The sequence below is a fragment of the Canis lupus genome, chromosome 14 (genome assembly GCF_003254725.2).
Source record: "Canis lupus dingo isolate Sandy chromosome 14, ASM325472v2, whole genome shotgun sequence".
NCBI classification, from domain to species: Eukaryota; Metazoa; Chordata; class Mammalia; order Carnivora; family Canidae; genus Canis; species Canis lupus.
Window position 1 is genome coordinate 10,795,414 of NC_064256.1, and position 21,988 is coordinate 10,817,401.

General features: G+C 32.7%; 1 protein-coding gene across 5 annotated transcripts in view; it reads left to right on the top strand.

Annotated features, from left to right (window-relative positions):
• POT1 (protection of telomeres 1) overlaps positions 1-21,988 on the top strand; it is a 79,740-nt gene that overhangs the window by 33,148 nt on the left and 24,604 nt on the right. For all 5 annotated transcript variants that reach the window (XM_025471531.3, XM_025471530.3, XM_025471532.3 and 2 more), the window contains 3 exons: positions 9,679-9,809; positions 13,008-13,298; positions 17,250-17,405. In XM_025471531.3, the coding sequence (XP_025327316.1) occupies positions 9,679-9,809; positions 13,008-13,298; positions 17,250-17,405 (578 nt within the window). The remainder of the gene's footprint in view (positions 1-9,678; positions 9,810-13,007; positions 13,299-17,249; positions 17,406-21,988) is intronic.

Below are 21,988 nucleotides of genomic sequence, written 5' to 3' on the forward strand. Positions count from 1 at the left end.
TTTTTTAGTCATCCTGACTGGTAGGAGATGGTATCTCATTGTGGTTTTGATTTGTATTTCTCTGATGCCAAGTGATGTGGAGCATTTTTTCATGTGTCTGTTGGCCATCTGTACGTCTTTTTTGGAAAAAATGTGTGTTTATGTCTTCTGCCCATTATTTTTCGTTTTTTGGGTGTGGAGTTTGATAAGTTCTTTATAAATTTTAGATACTAATCCTTTATCTGATATGTCATTTGCAAATATCTTCTCCCATTCCATAGGTTGCCTTTTAGTTTTGTTGGTTGTTTCTTTTGCTGTGCAGAAACTTTTTATCTTGAAGTTTCCCAATAGTTCAGTTTTGCTTTTGTTTCCCTTGCCTCTGGAGACATGTCTAGTAAGAAGTTCCTGGGGTTGAGGTCACAGAGGTTGCTGCCTGTGTTCTCCTCTAGGATTTTGATGGACTCCTGTCTCACATTTCAGTTTTTCATCCATTTTAAATTTATTTTTGTGTATGTGTAAGAAAGTGAGCCATATTTCATTCTTCTGTCTGGTTTTCCCAACACCATATGTTAAAGGGACTTTTTTTTCTGTTGGATGTTTTTTCCTTTCTTTGTTGAAGACTAGTTGACCATAGAGGTGAGGGTCCATTTCTGGGTTTCTGTTCTATTCCAATCATCTTTGTGTCTGTTTTTGTGCCAGAACCATACAGTCTTGATGATTACAGCTTTGTAATAGAGGTTGAAGTCTGGAATTTTGCATCTTTAGAAGTTTTAACCCTTTAGCAGTCCTTTATCCGTAAGAAAATGTGATGATAGTTAATGTTATAGAGCTTGCTGCACAGGATGCACATACGTGCCTAAAGACTTAAACATACCAAAAGTTCGTGCCCCACCCTGTGAACACCAGATTGCAAAGTACTAATCAATGGTATGTACATATGTAATCTGAATATTCAGTTAATATCAAAGCCACACATACATTTTTGGTTTAATGTGTGGTTTTTAAAATAAATAAATATATAGAGTTTTTTTTTCATTCACTCATTTATTCATTTATTCAATAAGCATTAAGTACTTTCTGTATGCCAGGTGTTATATTAGATGTAGGAAATTCAAAGATATATGTCATTGTTTCTATTCTCAAGAAATAGTTAAGACAGATAGACTATGATACAATGAATATATTTATTTGTGATTTTACTGTTTTTAGTCTTTCCTCAATTTATAAGACTCCACTTTTATTTGTCCTCTTATTGTCAGCTATGTAAGATAGACTTTTCATTGTAAAACACACTGTCCTTTTGAGTTTATTAAAGTTGAACAATAAAAAAAAATAAAGTTGAACAATAGCTTTACCTATTCTAAAGGCTGGAGGTTGTGGATTGGGTAGGCATGGAGTTTTCCATTTACCAAGAGCTAAAAAATTATGTCTAGTTGACTCAGGTAAGAGTGTTCGGCTATATTTCAGGAATGGAAAACACCTAGCGGTGCATGGTTAATCATCATGTGTCTCCTTAAGGCTTTGGAGAGATGAACTAAGCCTCTCTTCATTATTATTTTCTTCTCTTTTGTCCATGCCAGTAAGAAGTTGATTTCCACTTAGAAAATGAAGGTGGAGAAAGATCATCCTTCCCGTCACTGAACCTTTGTATTACTTTGGTTGCTTACATTCAGGAATGACTGTGATGATGCCTGAGATCTCCATCTGGCTTTCTATCCATATCCTAGGATTGACTGTGTATTTTATGACCTTTTCCTCTAAGAAATTATTTACCTGCTAATTTAGAGATTACCCTTAGGTTTCATTAGTTTATAATTTCAATTACTTTAATGGATCATAAAAATCGGTACTGTTTCCTCATTCTTTCTTAAAACTTATGTGCTTTTATTCATTCAATTAAAAAATTTCGTTGCTAGTCTCGTATGGCATTGTACTGGACTTTAGTAGTTGTCGATGGTGATAAAGTGATAGACTCTCAGAGAGTTTATCATGAGGGAGATGAGGAAGACCTACATTTAATCAACTAGCTAAGGCACAGTTGTATACTATAACTACAGAAACAAGCAGAGTGCTTTGGGAGTGAGAATGGAGAGATTAATGCTAACAGGGGAAGGACTTCTAAGAGATACTGCATTTGAGCTAAACTTTTGAGGATAAATTGGATTTTGATAGATGAGGAAGAAGAGGCTAACATTCCAGACTTTGGAATTGCAACAAAAGTTGAGATTTTTATAATGAAAATGTGAACTTTTTAATTTCAAAAGCTAACTGCTGGAGAAGTTGACTTAGGTATAATTTTAAGCAATGAAATGTCTGCAGGATATTGATGCATAATTTTATGCTCTTGAAGCAGTCTTTTTCAGAGATCATTATTAAAGACTTCTGATACTTTGTGGTGTACACTTTGTTTATATTCTAGACCATAATTTTAAAGTATTTTTTATATTTAATTTATAGTTTCTATATATGGTAAAACTGATTTTCTAATATGTATGTAATCAGTAAGTTTATATGATAGAACTGTAATATAGTTAGCAGTTGGTCTTTGAAAGATGATGTACTCAGAATTATTACAGATAAAATGTTTTAAGCAGCTATCAATGGAATGGCTTGCTACATTACTTCTCAGGTCAAATGTATTCTAATATTTAGGTTCACAAAAATTACTTTCAGGTTACAAATTGCTTTGATTTCCATTTGCATTTTTAAGGTCCTCTCTTTCAGTGGACTGCTTTTCCTCCACTTTACACATTACTGATTTAGAAAATCAAAATATATTCTCTTTATCAGTTTGGTTGACTTTTTTCAGCTATTTCTGGAAGCTTCTCATATATTAATGATAATCTCTTTTTTGTCATAAGTGTTTAGATGCTTTTCTAGCATTTTAGTGCTGATGGTTTTTGAAATACAAATGTTTAACATACCTTTGGAGTCATAATTTTGTTTGGAAAGGTTTACCCATTCATTACAAGATCTGAAAAATATTAGTCTGTATTTTCTTAAAATTCTTTTATATTTTTAAAAACATATTGTATATACTACCTGGAATTTTGTTTTGTATGTAGTGTGAAATAATCTTTTTGTTGTTAACTCACTTATTTGAAAATCGTTTATTAAATCATGTGATGTAAAAGTCATACCTGTATATAAAGATCTATGGAGCAACACTTAACAGAGAGCCTGAGATGAATTTTCTTCTTCCCGTATGTGACCCTGTGATAGTTCTCCTTTGTTAAGAGGAGGCCTATTCAGATGTAGTCCAATTTTTAATCATTAGGCAGAGTATTTGCTACAATCTCCACATGAGCTTTTTGGAGATAATGGGTTGATAAGATTCTTTATCTCAATTTTAATTTTTCATATAATACAGTCTTATTGTTAATCTCAGGCTTTTTAGTTTATCATTTTAGTATTTTTTAAGAGTTGCAGGAATATGTTGCATGTATATGCAATATTCATACTACTTTGCTTTCTGGCTCTATACCCTTTTGGACACTTCACATAGTGTCATATAACATGGTCTTTTTGCTTCTGGCTTATTTCACTTTAACATAATGATTTTGAGGTTTATTCATGTAGCATGTATCAAAATGTATAGTCATGGTATAGCATGTGTTCATGTTTATTGCTGAATATCAATATACTTTTATAGTTATTTAACAAATTATTCTAATTGTTTTGTCTTTCTTACTTTCAATACAAATTCTCTGAAGATAGAGATCATTGCTTAGTATAAATCCTTAAATCTAGGAATACCATCTACTGTGATTGCTTAGTATGTGGAGTAAAATGTTAAATCCAGACAGAATTCCAGAATAACATTTATGAAGTCACAGAATATTAGCCTTCATACCTGTCCTGTGTTTTGTTTTTTTTTTTGTTTTTTTTTTTTAAGATTTATTTATTTTAGAATGCAAGTATGAGTGAGGGGAGTGACAGAGAGAGAGATCTTAAGCAGACTTCCCTCGGAATGTGGAGCTAGACACAGGGCTCGATCTCATGACCCATGAGATCATACATGACTGGAGCCAAAATCACAAGTTGGACATTTAACTGACCGAGCCACGCATGCACCTTTCTAATTTGTGTTTAATCTGTATATATACTAATATATATGTTCATGTATACATCTCTAGCATAATATTTATGCTTTCTTTCCTGCCTTTCATTACTTTTTTTCTTTTTTTAAAAAAAGATTTTATTTATTCATTCATGAGAGACATAGGCAGAGGGAGAAGCAGGCTCCCCTCAAGGAGCCCAATGCAGGACTTGATCCCGGACCCCAGGATCACACTCTGCACTGAAGGCAGATGCTTAACCACTGAACCATCCAGGCATCCCTCATTACTTTTTTCAATATGATTAAAACATGAGGAGAAATTTACCTAATTTTACACCAGCATAATAAAAGGAATGCTACTATATGTAGTAAAGTTTTCTTATAAAATTAGTAAGATAATATTGCCTTGATTCAGTGAGTTGCCTTCATAACTTTAGTTGGGTGTTTCAGTAATAAACTTTTATACAAATGGAAATTTATTGAAATGCTGATTGGTTTATAGACAGTGCTGTAATAGATAAAAAAAGGAGGTGAAACAACGTTTGTGAAGGAATTTTTTGTGGATTGTATAATTTATACATGCATGCTTCTTTGATTAGATGAATTACCAGCTTTCCCTTACAGTAAAACTCCAAGGCAATTTACACTTAATCATGCTGATGAAATTAGGTGAATTACTCAAGATTGCAGAATATAGGACTTAATTTATCATTTGTTATCTTTTCCAGATTTGTATGAGATTACATGAGGAGTTAGTCTAAATGCTTTGTCAGCAGTTTACATATGAAGTTTTATTAAAGCATTAAAGTCAAGACTTTAATCAAGTTTAAATATATATTTTAAAATGTATTTAAAGTAATTTATATTTATTTTTATATTACATTAGCACCTAAATGTACTATTTAGGTAGGTAAGGTAAAAATACTGATTTATGAAAGCTCTTTCTACTCTTCCTAATTTTCCTACTGGTGTTAGCTATCAAGAAAATGGACTATTATCTTTTAGCTTTGTAACTTCATTGTTAAAATATGAAGTTGTTTGTAATTTCACAAGTTATTTTTCCTCCATTTGGGAATGAGTTAAAAATGAGGCATGGGGAAAGTAAGTATATTTATTATTTTATGTAGTCATTTTTGATGGACTGTTTATTTGGTAAGACATTTCACTTCCTTGAAGCAGTAAAACATTTAGCAGTTTACCTTGTTAGTATTTGTTAAAATGAGTAGCTTAGTTTCTGGTCATGAATCATATTAGTTGAAAGAACCTGAAAGCTACTTAATATTTCATTTAGATTGTTACTTGTTTTTGTTATTGAGAGTGAATTATTAGACAAGATTTTTTTTAAGATTTTATTTATTTATTTTAGAGCATGCACATGCATGAGCAGGGGGAGAGGAGCAGAGGGAGAGAATGCCAAGCAGACTCCCCACTGAGCAGGGAGGATCCTGACATGGGGCCTGATCTCATAACCCCATGACCTGTGCAGAAATCAAGAGTTGGATGCACCCAGGTGCCCCTGGACAGTTTTTTTGTTTTTTCTTTTGTTTTGTTTCTTTTTAATGCCACTTGTTTTCCTGAATCTGAATTTTTGTTTCCTTCTTTCTTTGTTAATAAAATCTTATTATACAAAAGGATTTGAACACAGGTGGGTCTGTTTGGTTTAAACTTGATAGAAGTCATGGATAATGCTTTCAAAGGAGAAAATATAAGTCAAGAGAAAAAGAGTAAGGAACAATGACTTACTAGCATATGATAGCTCACATATGTGGTGTGCAAATATGCTCCATCTAAGGATATGCCATTTTCATCTACATAGAGTCACTTACATGAAAACATACAAATGTGTAGATTTCAGGCCTTGCAGTCACATCCCGAAGCAGCTGGGGAGTGCCCTCTTCTGCATAAATCTGTACCAGCACATGGAGCCATCCCATTTACCGACTCAGTTCTGAGCACATACTGAACCACTTGGCAGATACATACCTGCTATGTGTATCTTTAGCCATCCCCTGAGGTTACTGTTGTCTCTCGGTGATCCATTCTTGCTTCAACTCTGAACCTGACAAAGACCCTAACCGTCCTAACTCTGAACCTGACACAGATACTTCTGTGGGGGAGGGAGTGGAAGGGCCCAGGAAGGAATGTGTACATTGCAAGTAGCACGTATGTCCCTCTTACTGATGGTTTATATGAAAAGGCCAGAATGTAGATGCATGTATGTGTGCAGCCATGACTGCTACTCTCTTGGACTCAGTGAAGTTCCTCTGGAAAGCTCTTCAGGTTGTCAATATTCCTATTTGAAAAAGGGGCACCTTTTTTCTAATTTATAGAAAGGCACTGCAAAAGCTAGTAAAGGCCCTGTAGATAGTAGGACTATTTTCAGTGTCCCCTGGCATCCTTTGCTGTCCATTGAGTCATTTTTTGGAAAGCTGACACTTTTCTTAGGAAAAACAAAATAGTTTTCAATATTTTGAAATTCAGATTAAACCTTTTTTTTTTAAAGCCAAAATCCCAGTGTGATTTTTTTTCACTTATTCTTTAATATTATATATGTGCTACAGGACTCAACTGTGTCACTTCACCTTAGCTAAGATTTAAATTTAGCTATTATTATTTATGTCTGCTAAATTTGCAGTTTTGTTTTTGTGTTGTAGCCCCAATTTATAAGAGTGGCTCATTTCGAGCCATATAAAGTGAGAAGAATAATAAAGGATTACTAAAACTTAAAATAACATTATGAATATAAGTAGTAAATAGTTCTCCAGTACAAATATGATGTGTAAGTTTGCACATTCTATTACAAATGAATCTGCAATATGTAATTTTGCAGAAGCTATCAAGAAACAAAAATGTGAAAAAGTCAAGTTTGACGATGCATACCTGAATCGGATTTTGATAGACTAGTAATTTATTTGCCCTGTGTTTTGTTTGTCATGAAATTTTATGAAACTGAAAACCTTCAGAGCATTTGTGTTTTATTCAAAGCATTTATTTGTACTTTGAACAGATTTCAGTAGAATTTTCAATAGAATCTAAAGTGTGGCTGTCTTTGCATTTAGCTTTTGATTTCATCTAATCAGGGTGAAGGGACTGCTCTTTCAATTTTTCTCAGTGACTATCTGCAAAAACTTCTCAGTTCTTAATTCTTAACAGTGTTTACATAAAGCTAAAGAAGAAACTCGAAGATAGTGTCTCCAAAGTTCTTTATCTTCTTTTTACAATACTTGAGCAATCCAGTGCACTAGTGAAGCTTCATTTTACTCTTGTATCTGTCTTCTAAGCAAGGTCTCATTTTTCCATTTTAAAAATCAATTTAGTCCTTTACAACATAGATAGGAATAATGACAAAATAATTACTAGGGTAATGAAATAGCAAAATATTTCAAGATACAGGAATACAGATGATTAAGATCCCATAATTCATCTTAGATTTATAGAAGGGTACAAGAAAGCCATATGATAACTGGGGAAAAAAAAGGCTGTGTGTTTGATTCTATTAAAAATAAGTAAAATTGGGCAGCCCGGGTGGGTCAGCGGTTAAGCTCCGTCTTCAGCCCAAAGTGTGATCCTAGAGACCCGGGATTGAGTCCCACATCGGGCTTCCTGCATGGAGCCTGCTTTTCCCTCTGCCTGTGTCTCTGCCTTTCTCTCTCTCTCTCTCTCTCTCTCTCTCTGGTCTTTCATGAATAAATAAAATATTTTAAAAAGATAAATAAAATTGACCTTTGATATTTTATAAGACTGCTAAGAGAAAAAAATGTCATGAAACAATATTCCTCACAAAGAGAGCTACTGAAAAAAAACTTCAGAATATAAATTTGGATCCAGTAGATTCTGCTGATGTATTAAGAATGAGAATGTAATATATTTTACTTTTTGAAGATGCTTATCAAGGTTTTATTTTTAAGGTTGTTTTTTTTTAATATTCTCTTAGTTGTTTCCCTTTCCTCATAGAATCAGATTTCTTTTCCTCCCTCCTTCCTTAACTCTCTCCTTGCCCTTCTTCCTCCCTTTCCCTCCTATTCCTTTTCCCTGTCCCTTCACTCCTGCTCTCTTCTCCACTCTTCCCCTCTTTCCATTGTCCACCAGTCCTTTTTTCCTTCCTACCTTTCTTCCCTCCTTCCTTCTAATTTTGCTCTGTATCTGGTAATTGTTTATCATCTTTATATTTAAAACTAGGTATGGTTTATTTTAGGTTATAAACATTTGTCTTGTTTGCTTTTTATGTAAGTACTTTGTTTTTCCATACTGTTTTGATTACTACAGCTTTGTAATACATCTTGACGTCTGTGACTGTGATACCTCCAGCTTTGTTCTTTTTCATGATTGCTTTTCTGTTTTGATTTTCTCCTTGAATGGGAAATTTGATAGAGATAGGGCATGTTAACTGACATTGTCACTGTTGGGTGGGTGGAAAGAGCTGCCCAACTGGCTCTGGGCTCCCTAATGTGTTAATGAGGAGGGATTCATTCTGGGTGGTAACACCCACACCGGAAGCCTTAGCACTTCCGTTATTCAGTGAAATATTCTTGGAAAACAGCCTGTATTCATGGAAGTGGTAGGTTTAAATACTCTGCCTCCCAACCTGAAACCATTTTCCTGGGCAATACAGATCATGATGGGTGGTTATTGCAACAGTTGTTCTGTTTGTAAACCTTTAATCAACCTTGATTTTGGCTCTACTTTTCACTGCCACCCTTAATCTCAGTGACTCCCATCTTCAGTGTAACCACTTTATACTGTCTTCTGGGTTGTCTCCTCTGTTAATTTTATTCCTAACTCTTTATTTTCCCTTCTTGAAACATGTTGCTATCTTCTCTCCTGCTCCTTCACTCTCCTCTCCTCTCTTCCTTCACTGTTGTGGGTTTAGGCTTTTCTGTCTCGGTACTATAAGTACTAGGGTACTAGGGAGTACTAGAAGTGAACACATTTTCTCAGTGTGCAACTTTCTGGAACATGCATATCAAAAAGCAGCATCTATCAGAGTTTTTACTACCACTAGTATTTGAAATTTTCATTTTCATAGCAGCCCAACTATTAAATTTTTTTGCCAGCTAAAGTGTGTTTCTTTTTCTAATGTGTAATCTTCTATAAGAAATTAGCAAATTCTCATTTTTTTCTTTTGAGTTTGTTGTTAATATAATTTTCTATGAATTATTGATTACTTTGAATTACATAGTTACTGTGAAGTCCTGGGTCTCATAAGCAGTTTTCATAGGATCTTTATGCAGTACATTGAGTCTTTAGTACATTTGCTTCAAATATCTCCTAGTCTTTTCTTTTCACCCTAATTTTAATTATGTTTATTTTATCAGTTATTTTTATTTGAACATGCTTATCTGCTTCATGATTTCTAAACTTTGAAATAATAAAGTTACTACCTCCCCAGACAATTTATGTTAATTAGGACTTTTATTTTTGTTTTACTAAACTTTCTAAAATTAATTTCTGTGAAACACTCTTGCAGAATAATTTGGCAGGGCATTTTAAGAGCCAAGAAATTGTCTCTGTTTTGATCCTGTTCAAAGCTTAATTAAAAGGAGGGATAAGAATTTGTTTGGTGTCTTGAATTCAACTATATTCTTATTTTGTCAAATGGTTTGAAATACTAAACGGTAAAATATTTTTGTGTTTTCCAGATTATTGCTCGGTTGTAACAATTGTGGACCAGACAAATGTAAAGCTAACCTGCATGCTCTTTAGTGGAAATTATGAAGCCCTTCCAATAATTTATAAAAATGGAGATATTGTTCGCTTTCACAGGCTGAAGGTATAGTTCATACTATCTAGAACTTATCTGTTTGAAGAGAACTCTATTTTTCACTAATACTAGTTAGCACTAATTATGTGGTTACTGTGGTAGAACATGACATCAAGCATTTCAAGAGATAAGAAGAAATGTAAATAATACCAGACTTCAAATAATTAATATTAGGAAGCCTTTTCATTTGGACAAATTTCCTGCCCTCCTTCTACCAAAAATGTGTTAGATGCCAAGATTAAGACTAGTTGCATTGTCTTCTCACTTCTGAGTATAGATTGATACTTTTAGAGGTTTTCCATGTAGAGCTGGGTTAAAAAAAAAAAACCAAACATATACATATACACACATACACACATACATATATAATGTATGTATATAAACAATTGAGAAGTTCTATTTTCCCTGTTTGTTGTATTAATTCAAGTACAGTGAAAGCATTGAGAAGTATAAAATCAGTAAGTTCATCTTCTTTTATGAAAAATGTATTAAAGCATGAACAGATATTTTGGTACTTTTAAAATTATGCTAGCTGTCAAACAATTATATGTAAGGAAACCTTTAATATGAAGGTAGAGCTATTAAATAGTATGTAATTTAAAAAGAAATTACTTTAATATTTTCAGGCCTTTAGGTTTTAAGCATTTTAATCCCTTCATCTTTTCCTCTTGTTACATGGGTTTCCATGAAGCTCTTTTATTATCTTGGTTGTCTTTTTTTTTTTTTTTTGTAATGCTTCAGTTTATCGTGTCTCTCATGGTCAGTGCGATGCTCATAAGCGAGCAAAATATTCTGGAAGTGTTCTATTCTTGGCTTTGGTGGGAATTACCTTTCTTAATCTCTATGCCTTTCCCCGAGAATAGGAGAACAGTAGAGAATATTTGTGAAAAGTTAAAAAGGAAATAGAAGTATTGTCATTGTAGCACTATATTTCAGGTTTATTCCAACTTCAAAAAATAACTTATTTCCTACACACACTTTTTTCAGACAGTATACTCTTCCCTACTAATGTTTTTAGTTGTTCTTGCTATTAATTGAAGTAGAATATACATCTCAGTTCTATTTGTTCTAAAGAGAATAGACTCTAGGTTTTGTTTTCTAATGTCTGGCTTATGCTTGTGTGATTCAACCATATTACTGCATATAGTTTCACTTTGTTCATTTTCATTGGTAAGTGGTATTCCATTGTGTGAATGCATCAGAATTTATATAATCTGGGACATTCAGTAAGTATGAGGATATTATGCTGCTTATAAATAGTCTAATACATGGTTTTTAGTGAATATATATGTTAATATTAATTTTATTTATTAATGGAAAATTTACTGGATAGACTACATAGATTAGCTATATCATGTTTACTTGAAGATAGATCAATAGAATTTATCTGCTCTGAAGAATAAGGATAAATAAAAGATTGACAGAGCCTTAGGGACCTGTGAAATAATGTTAAATGGTGAAACATGTCATTTGAGATGCACAAGAATTCCATGTGAATGGGAAACAAAAGTCTTTATAGAAATAAATAGAAACAACCAGAATTTTTCCAAATTTGATAGAAAACATGGACCTAGAGATTTTAGAAACTCAGTGCACCCCATGCATGGCACCACAAAGAAAAACACTTAACCAAATCACTGTGAAACCACTGAAAAAGATCTGAAAAAAAGATCCTCATATGGGCTGGCAGAGAAATAAGACATTCCATATAGGAAACCGTAATACCAGCCATCTTGAGAGGAACAAAACAATGATAAATTTAGAGTGGTGATAGATAATTTATTCACCTGGAATTTTGTATCCAGAGAAAATGTTTTTCAAAAATGAGAGAATCCATGGCCAGTGTCTTCACTACAAGTAAATGCTAAAGGATGGTATTCAGGACAAAAAAGAATGCTACTAACCAGAAACTTCATGGTTAGGAAATGATTAAAAACAAACAAAAAAAGGAAATGGTGAGTAAATGGTAAAAGATACTGTTTTGTAGTTCTTCCCATAATTTCACTAAAAGATAAATGGCTGCTTAAAAGAAAAAGAAAAACATTTAGGAAGATGGAGTTTATAAAATATGTAAAAGAATATGAACGATAGCTCAAAGGATGGTTAGTATAGTTAAATGGAATCATACTATTGAAAGGTTAGTACCTTTAGAGGTTATTACACTTTCGGTAGAAAGTGTAAAACAGATATGGACATGTGGGGAATGTGATATGGAAAGTAGGGATTATGTAGTAGAACTATATTGATTCCAAGTAGACTTTGAGATAAGGATTCTTTCATAGCTCAGAGGAAGTAAACAGAATACTAATAAGTTCAAAATAAGACAAAAGGAAAAATAGAAAAGCAAAATTTTTAAAAAGCAAAAACGGAGACACAAAAGGAAAACAAATAAGATAGTAAAATATAACCATATCAATAACTTTTATGTAAATGGACTAAACAGCTCTTTTGTATGGGATAAGTAGACTGAATAAAAAAAAGCTAAAACAAATATCACTCCCTACAAGAAATGAAGACACAAACAAGTTGTGAGTAAAACTGTAGAAAAGTTATACCAAGCAAACAATAGCATAAAGAAAATGAAAACACTATTTTAATATCACAGTATTACAGGAGATTAAAAAGGGATGCATCTCATAAGGACAAAAAGGTTTCTTTGTGAAGAAGATACAACCATGGTAAATGGACATACACATGAATCCACTAGCTGAGCTTCAGAATTGGAAAGCCAGAGTCTTTGTTGATGATCTTGGCTCTCAGTCTGCTGAAATCATAGCCTCACTGCATTGAAATCATAGCCTCACTGCATCTTAGTCAAGTTGAAGTCTTGTACTTTAAGTGTTCTAGTTTTCCTTGTAACAGTCATAAGTAATGGTCACTTAGCATCTTTTTTCCTTTTGTAAATTATACCTTAGTAAGAAAAGTAACAAATGTAAAAGTGCAAACCTGATAGGGTCAGGGAGTGGATCACCTAGATCTTTAAAAAAGACCAATAAATATTACATAGTGTTTTATGGTTTGTATGGTGCTTGTGGATCTTGATACAGCCGGTTGATTTTATCATTTTGTATATTAATTAAATGAACATATTAAATAATTATATCCTCTCAACTATGCTGGCAGAATTTATAATCTCTCAAATTTCTTCAGTTCTTGGGTTCTGCATAGGTAAGCTGTTTTGTTTTCTGCTCTGCCCAACTTTCTTAGATCCAAGTATATAAAAATGAAACTCAAGGTATCACCAGCTCTGGCTTTGCATCTTTGACATTTGAGGGGACTTTGGGAGCTCCTGTCATACCTCGTACTTCAAGCAAGTATTTTAACTTCACTGCTGAGGACCAGAAAATGGTAGAAGCTTTACGTGTTTGGGCATCTACTCATATTTCACCTTCTTCAACATTAGTAAAATTGTGTGATGTTCAACCATTGCAGTATTTTGACCTGACTTGTCAGCTCTTGGGCAAAGCAGAAGTGGATGGAGCATCATTTCTTTTAAAGGTAGGTATTTTAAATGCTTTAAGTTGTAAGTTAACACCACCTGCATATGAGTTTATGTTTCATTTTGATGGGATAAGTATGCATACTGTGTTATTATATTAAGAGCTTTAAATCCAGCTTAACCATTTATGATGAGCTGAGATATTCATGCAACTCTACTCTTGAATTTCTTTATACTTCCAGAGAAAAATAGTATTACAATAGTTCATAGTTTATGCTTTATTTTTATTTTAGAATTAATAAAATATAGTTATTTTCTACTGTTTTAGTTTAGTTACAGTTCTACATATGCATGTTTTTGCTTCCCTGTCAAGGTATCCTTCCTTCTCATTTATTTTCTTGGCTCATGGATGTTGGGTTTTCTTCCCATGTCATTTCACTGCTTGTTTCATTGGGTAGATCACAGATGATTTTTTTTTTTCATTCACAGATGATTTTGAAGTATTTATTTTTATTCTTGTTCTCTTTTGTTTTTAAATCATCATGATTTTTAAAAAGTAACATAAGACCATATAATCTTTGTTTACATACCCCAATTTACTCATGAATGGCTTCTGAAAAAGACAGTTGTCTGATGTTAATCCTCACCTACTCATCCTAGGCAGGATGCATTTAAACAAACACTGCTTCACCTCTGCTCCTATGGTTATTTCTTTAGCTTCTGACTCTTTGAAACAATAGGACAAGAAACAATACAGAGGCACAAGTATTGGACAAGTATTGGGTTTACCTTAATTATCATTTATAACTTGCTCTTATTAAGGAATGGGGAAGATAGAAATCCCTGAATAAAAGATGAAGTTTTTTAAAGTTGTAAGTACTCTGAAAAAAATTAATTGCGTGCTATAAAAAAGTTAAGTCAAGTATGACATCTGAAGTTAAAGCAAAGTAAAATCATCCAAAGTTAGAAGGAATCATAGGTCAGCCAGTTATAGTTTCTGCCCAAAGTGACATTCTTAACAAATGAGCTTTTGTTAATCACTGAATGTTTCTGATGACAAGTAATCTATTGTGCAGAGTATACCCCCATCTTTTGACTGCTGGGTTAGAAAATTCTTAAATTCTGAGATATAATCTGCAGCCTTTTAGCTGACATGGCTGAATCTGCATTCACTCTAAAGCAACAAAACATATGCCTGCATCCCATTTTTATAGATAGCCATTTCACATAAGTGAAAACAGCTTTCATGTCGATGTTATTTTAGAATACAGCATTCAGAAGTGAATGTAAAAATTTCTTGAGGACAATTTAAAATAAATCTCAGAAGTCTGTATACTCTTTGACTCAACAATTTTCTTTCTCTAAATTTATTTTTGTAAGTTTTCTAAGTTTATTTTGTAAATATGGAAAATTGCATTTAAAAGAATATTCTTATATTTCTTACAGTAATAAAAATTGGAAAAATTCATTAACAATAGAATTATGTGAAGTAATGTATTATGTAATACTCTTTCAATAAAATGACATTGTAGACATAGTTATTAATATGGATATTCATAATTTTACTTGGCAATTAATGCAATTTTATTTACATACTAAAATGTATTATATGCATAGTAAAAATACATTAAGAAGAATATATAGCAATATTTTTACTCATGTTATCTCTAGGAAGTCAAATTTTGAGTGATTTTTTTTTTTCTGAAATTGATTTTCCTATCACATACCAGAAATAACTTTTTAAATTATGTTTTAAACACAAAAAGAGCCAGACATTACTCCAAGGTGAGGTATGGAAAGCATGAAATGTAACAATTATTTCCTGTCTCATCCTGGATATGATAGTAGTACAGTTTCCTTTATTAGTAACTATGATACTAATTTAATTATTCTTATAGACATGTTTTACCAGTAACACATTAAAACAATTATACACTGTAATCCAGTTTATTTTTAGAAATCAGAAATGATTATTTTTAAAGAAAACTATAATCCTCTTTGTGAATGTTAAATATATTTGTGAAAATGTTTAGCAAAATAGAAGTATGCCTCCTTAACTTGATAAACAATTTCTCCTGTAAATTAATCAAAATGTTTAGTGGTAAAATTCTGTCAGTAATGCCAGGAACAAGACAAAAATACCCACTATTTCTCTGTTACATTGTTCAGGAAATCTCAAGAATTCACTAAGATTAAAAAAAAATGGAGTTATAACTCTCTTTAAAAGAATGAAAAAAAAAATCAGTACTTTTAAGATGTAAAAACCCAAACAATGAACTGAAAAGCTTTTTGGATTAATAAAATTATTCATTGACATAGCTGATTTAAAACATTAGTGAAATACAGCTTTGCTCCATATTAATAACAAATAGAACATATAATTGAGCAAAAGTTCTTTCAACATCGCAGTGACTGTAAAACAAGACAGTTATAGCAAGAAAGCCCTGAACGTCTGTGAAGAAAACTAGAAAGATTTACTGAGGAGCATAAAAGAAAAGTTAGGACTACTAAAAGATTTTTTATTCTTTTTTAAAGTGTTTGTTTTTTTTTAATGAGGTGCTCTTTTTGTTATAACTGTATTTATTGAATTGACAGTGGTTCTGAAATTTACTAGAAACACTAAATGATCAAGAATAAGACAAGAAAAACTTGACAAAGAAAACTCGGTCGTTTTCTACCATATCAGATATCAAAGCATATTGTTCAATTACATTAATTAAGTTTATAGTAAAACTGATGAAAAGATTGGGAACCTCAGAAACAATCTTACACTATACGTATAATATATGCATGATAAAAATAACATTAAAAATCATTTCAAATTGATAGGTTGTTAAATAGTGATTATTACCTGTTTTGAAAAAAGAATCAGATCTATATATAATACATAATTTCTAACAGATTAAGTTTTGATACAAAATTACAAAAGTTCCAGAAGTCATTAAAAAACAAAGCAAGACTGGGTTGTAAGTGATTAAAACTGAAGCATAAAAGCAATGTAGCTACACTGCTCTCTCAGCTCCTCCCCCAAAAGACTGGTAGATTTGTCTGTAAAGCTATTTTAAAGTCATAAAAACAGTAACACAAAATGAAAGAACAAATTCCAAGTGGAGACAAATGTTTGTGACATATAAGTGTTCCAAAGTGTTTGTCCTAGTTCTTTGAATAATCTAGGGAACAGTGAGTGACCCAGACTCAATGATTGTTTATTTGAAACTTGGCCTAGTCACCAGCGTTATTGAATACTTCCTCTGTAAGTGGACACGGGCAGACAAGAACTCTGTAGAAATGTAGTGTTTTCTGTTTAGCGAGCCTGTTTCTCTTGCCTAGCCAAATTTCTTACATACAGAGGGATTCTTACCTCATGCCAGATGTCTTTTGTCATGCCCTTCTATAACAAAGGGCCTAGCACAGCACAGGCTAGCTTGCATCTTAAGGATGGCATGGTGCATATTTACTCATCCTGTGCCCTGTTGCATCCTTATCTCAACATAGCTTACATAGCAGTTCAGTATATCTTTTCCTTTTCCAGCACCCATGAGTTTCATTCATTTGTATTCATAATCTCTGATATAAACAGAATGTTCCTATCTGTACTTTTAAAGGCCTTTTCCAAAATAGAACAAAGTGAAAAAATGAGCGAAGTTTAGGAAACATTCCTAAAAGTTAGGGATTCATACTTAAGAAAATGAGCAGATATAGTCATAAAGGTTTGTATGTAAGATGGTAAAAAGATAAATTCAACAATATGTTAATACTTTTTTCTAAGCAGTATGAATTTCTTTCTTCTTTGTATTTTCTACATGTCCTATATCTATGTAGTCCTTTTACATAGATAGTCCTTTTATATACATGTTATCAGAACATACACCATATTTAAGGTTTAGCAGATATTTGAAAGAATACATTTAATTACTTTTAAGTTATGTTATCAGCAAATAAAATTCTTCTAAAAGTCTCCACAGTTACACAAAAAGATCCTTAAACTTTGCTCTACTCTGTTATGGCAGGTATGGGATGGCACCAGGACCCCGTTCCCATCATGGAGAGTCTTAATACAAGACCTTGTACTTGAAGGAGATTTAAGTCATATCCATCGGCTGCAGAATCTGACAGTGGACATTTTAGTCTATGATAATCATGTTCAAGTGGCAAAATCTCTAAAGGTGATGTTGGTAGCAAATGTTTGCTCTTTTTTTTTTTATTTTATTTTATTTTATTTTATTTATGATAGGCACACAGTGAGAGAGAGAGAGGCAGAGACACAGGCAGAGGGAGAAGCAGGTTCCATGCACCGGGAGCCCGACGTGGGATTCGATCCCGGGTCTCCAGGATCGCGCCCCGGGCCAAAGGCAGGCGCTAAACCGCTGCGCCACCCAGGGATCCCATGTTTGCTCTTTTTGTTTTTACAGATGGGTAAATCACATTTACAGATATTTGAGGTCTAGAAATTAACTTTAATTTTTAATGTGTAAAATATATTGAAAATAAATTATTAGGGCAGCCCCGGTGGCGCAGCGGTTTAGCACCGCCTGCAGCCCAGGGTGTGATCCTGGAGACCTGGGATCGAGTCCCACATCGGGCTCTCTGCATGGTGCCTGCTTCTCCCTCTGCCTGTGTCTCTGCCTCTCTCTCTCTAGCTGTGTCTCTATGAATAAATAAATAAAATCTTTTAAAAAAAATAATTAGAAGATGCATTAAGTTATAGTGTCTTAACTTATTGAAATTATAAAGAATATTTCTTGAATATTTTAAAGCTGTACACAGTTTTACTATAAAAATAGGAAAAATTTTATTGTACGAAATTGTATAAAAAACTTGTAAGCTTAAATGTTAAGCTTTATTAATTGGTTTTTCAAAATCTAGCCTACAACTTTGTACTCATTATTTTAATAAATTGTTAATCCACTTCTAATATATATCATAAATTATATTTTTGTACTGTACAGTTTTTTAGAATTTGCTCACTGCTTCTGAGTTATTTTTTAGGTAAAAGTGAACTTCAGATATGGCACTTCTTGATTATTACTATTGGGAATATTTTATTTTTTTTAATGCAGATATCTTTTCTAGCAACAAATGGCATCATTAATAACAATAGTAATGTTTGGTAAGCACATCATATATATTTAGCACTATCCTGTGTAGTTGGTCACCATTGTCACCATTCCTATTTTACAAATTAGAAAACCGAGCAAGTTTTTTTAATAAAGAATAGTTAAGGTAATCTTAAGCCCAAGATTTCATGGCTATGTGGATGAAGCCAGTATTTGAATCTAGTTGTTGCATCCAAAGCCAGTCCTTTTAAAGCAGTATAAAGAAATGATTTCTGTTTATTGCAAATAGTTTCCATTCTACCTTTAGGGAATTATACAACCTACTTATAGAAAGTTATATGGCCCGCTTATCGGACGAAAACAGTAAAAGTGAATTGCAGTTGTTTTAGATCTGAATTTTATGCCCTGTTTTCCCTTGTAAATAAATGTTCTTGGAAAAGGAAATAGTTCCTCCTACACTGCATTACAAATAAGCCCATCCAACTCAAGTCAATAAATTTAGGTTAAAGTGAGGAAAGTGATAACTGAACTTTCTTGTCCTTTGTGTGTGTGTGTACATGTTTTCATACCTAAATATCAAGAGAAAATTGGCTTTTGAAAATACATGTTTTGATGCTTTTCCCTGATTTTCTCTACACGGATTACTTTATTTTAAAAATAAATGTAATGATAAAGCTAACTCAAAGTCTTTTAAATGCAGATAGAGTTCTGGGGCACCTGGGCGGCTCAGTTGGTTAAACATCTGTCTTGGGCTCAGGTCATGATCTCAGGGTCCTGCAGTAGATCCCTGCTCAGTAGGGAGTCTGTTTCTCCCTCTGCTTACGCCCCACCCACCGCCTCGTTCTCACTCTGTCTCAAATAAAATAAATAAAATCTTAAAAAAAATATATCGAGTTCTTATGAATGAAAAAGGTTTACATTTTCTGTTAAATTCTACTTTCACAATGTAATTCCCTTCTCTCTTTATGCTGCTTTTATAGGTCTTTCTGTTATCCCCCCTTGCTTGTCCTGATTTCCTTGTCTAAGTTATTGAATACCGCCTAGCACAGTGTTTTCCTTTTAGTAAGGATGAAGTGAATAATATCTGCTAGTAGTGAATGAATCAGTGAGCACTGAATTTTCAAATTTTTATTCAGCTCCCTTTTTGTCTGCTTTATCTCACCCACTAGAGGGTGCTCTGAGCACACATTATTAGAAATATAGTACACTTCATCTTTTTCAAAAGATATCATATTATTTATCTGCAATGTAATAGGAAAATGAAAAGGATTTTCTCTGTGTAAGTAATGCATCTGTTGGCTTTTATTAAATGTATATTGACATCCCATTTTATTTGTTCTAAGACAACCATTTGATATTAATTTAAGAAATCCCCAGAGTTAGATGACCTTGATATAAATGAATTCTTATCAGCACTTGGTGACAACTGTTTGAAATTGATACTGAAATACATGGAACAGATTTTTATTGAATAGGAACAGGGAAAAAATATTTTTTAATAAAATAGTTAAGGCAATCTTAAAGAATAATTGTCTTTTATATATAATACATTTTATAATTGAAATTGCCTTTAACATTTCTCCTAAATTTTGCTTTTTAAAAGTGTTACACAAGCATACATGCACAAACCCACATATATATGGGCACACATGCATGCGCGCGCGCACACACACACACACACAAACTTCCAATTCAAAGTTTTTGTCTAGAAATTAAAGCAGTGTATTCCCAATCATTAGTCTTATCCTGACACAATTTAAAAGTAATTATAAAAAATATATAGTCTTAATTATTTTTTAGCCTTCAGTGTCCCAAGAGCTGACTCTCAGTTCAACTGATTGTTTTCAGACATACACAAGTAATTAAAACGTTAAACTTAAACGGAATTTCTTGAGAGTTTGTGGAAGATTAAAATTATTTCTAAAGGGATAGCAATTTCTTGATAGCTATATTTGCTTTATTTTTTATGTTTACTGAAATGGACTTTTATCACAATTTTTGAAAGTATATTTTTATAATTTTTGATTATGACTCACATTTTTAGAATCTTACCACATTACTGACAAGATGAGGCAATATGTATCTATTATAGTAGAGCATCTGGCACATTTCATAGTATATTTAGCAAGCTTAAAAAAAATACAATGCTGCCTCCAGAAGGAATTTCTGGAAATAACAGTTTGTCATCTTGATAGGCTATTTATATAAATAAATTCTTTCTTAATCTTTACTGTTTTATTATGAAAGACAGTAGTAGAAAAGTTAATGCAATAAATACCCATGTGCATGTCATCTAAACTTAACATTTTTAAATGTTTTTGCCACACTAATTTCAGGTACTTTTAATTTTTAGGACATAAATCTCTACATTTTGAATCTTCTTTGTACGTCTGTTCATTCTAAATTTTGCTCCCTAGTATCTTCTTTCTTTTTATCCTAATATGTAGGTATGTACACATGTTTATTATACTTTTATGTATTCATCTCTGAAAAATGCATATGGAATATGTATTATTCTGTAATTTGCTTTCTTTCTTTGATGTTATACTTTTAAGATCTATCCGTGTTCATATATGTGTTTGCATTAATACCACAGGGTCTTAATTATTACAGCTTTATTTTTATTTTTTATAGCTTAGTCTTTAAATGATATTCTGTAGATCAAGCAAACTTCCTCCCCACCCCAGTTTAGTCTTCAAACTTGACTTGTGCTTCATATCCATATACATTTTCAGATCAGCTTTTCAAATTCCATTAAAGACCGTGGAGATTTTGATTGAAATTACACTGATTTTAAAGATTAATTCATTGGGGGAGGATTGCTATCTTTATAATGTTGAAACTTTTCATTTATGAATATGATATCTTTCTCCACGTGTTTAGGGATTTTATTTATTTGACAGAGAGAAAGAAAGCACAAGCAGGTGGAGTGGCAGGGACAGGAAGAAGCAGGCTCCCTGCTGAGCAGAAAGTTGGAAGCAGGGCTCGGATCCCAGGACCCCAGGATCATAACCTGAGCTGAAGGCAGACGCTTAACAGACTGAGCCACCCAGGCGCCCCTAAACTTTTTTTTATATCTATACAGAGCATTTTATTTAGAGGGAGGTGGTTTTTAATTTTTTTTTTTTTTTTTAAGTATATCTTCCCAAAACTTGGGTCTGGAACTCATGACCCCAAGATTAAGAGTCACAAGCTATACTGACTGAGCCAGCCACATACCCGCATGTGTTTCGGCCCATTTTCAGTGCTTTGTATAAACATGTCCTGTATTAGTGTATAACCTATATTTAAAAAGAATCATAGAATAATAAACGTTGGAAAGAGTGAATAGAAGTAGACTGATTTTTTTTTTTCCAGTATCATACTTTGGAGACCATGAGGAAAATCAGTTTTCTCTTTTATTTTTTGCTTTCTGTATTTTCCTTCTCTGACTTTTTACCCTGCTCCCCTGCAGGGTAGATGTCAGTGGAAGAATCAGAGACAAAAAGACCTAAATCCCTACCTCCTCCTCACAAAAACATGACTGAGAGGAAAAAAAGTTATATAGCTTCTTCCTTTGAGTAGGTGTCAATTTCTTTGATAAACATTCTGCATCTGTCATTTTAAGTCTTCTACATTAAAAGAATATCAAATACTCTATAAAGACATTTTTAAGACTAAACAAGACCTAAAATTACGGAACATTTAGTTCA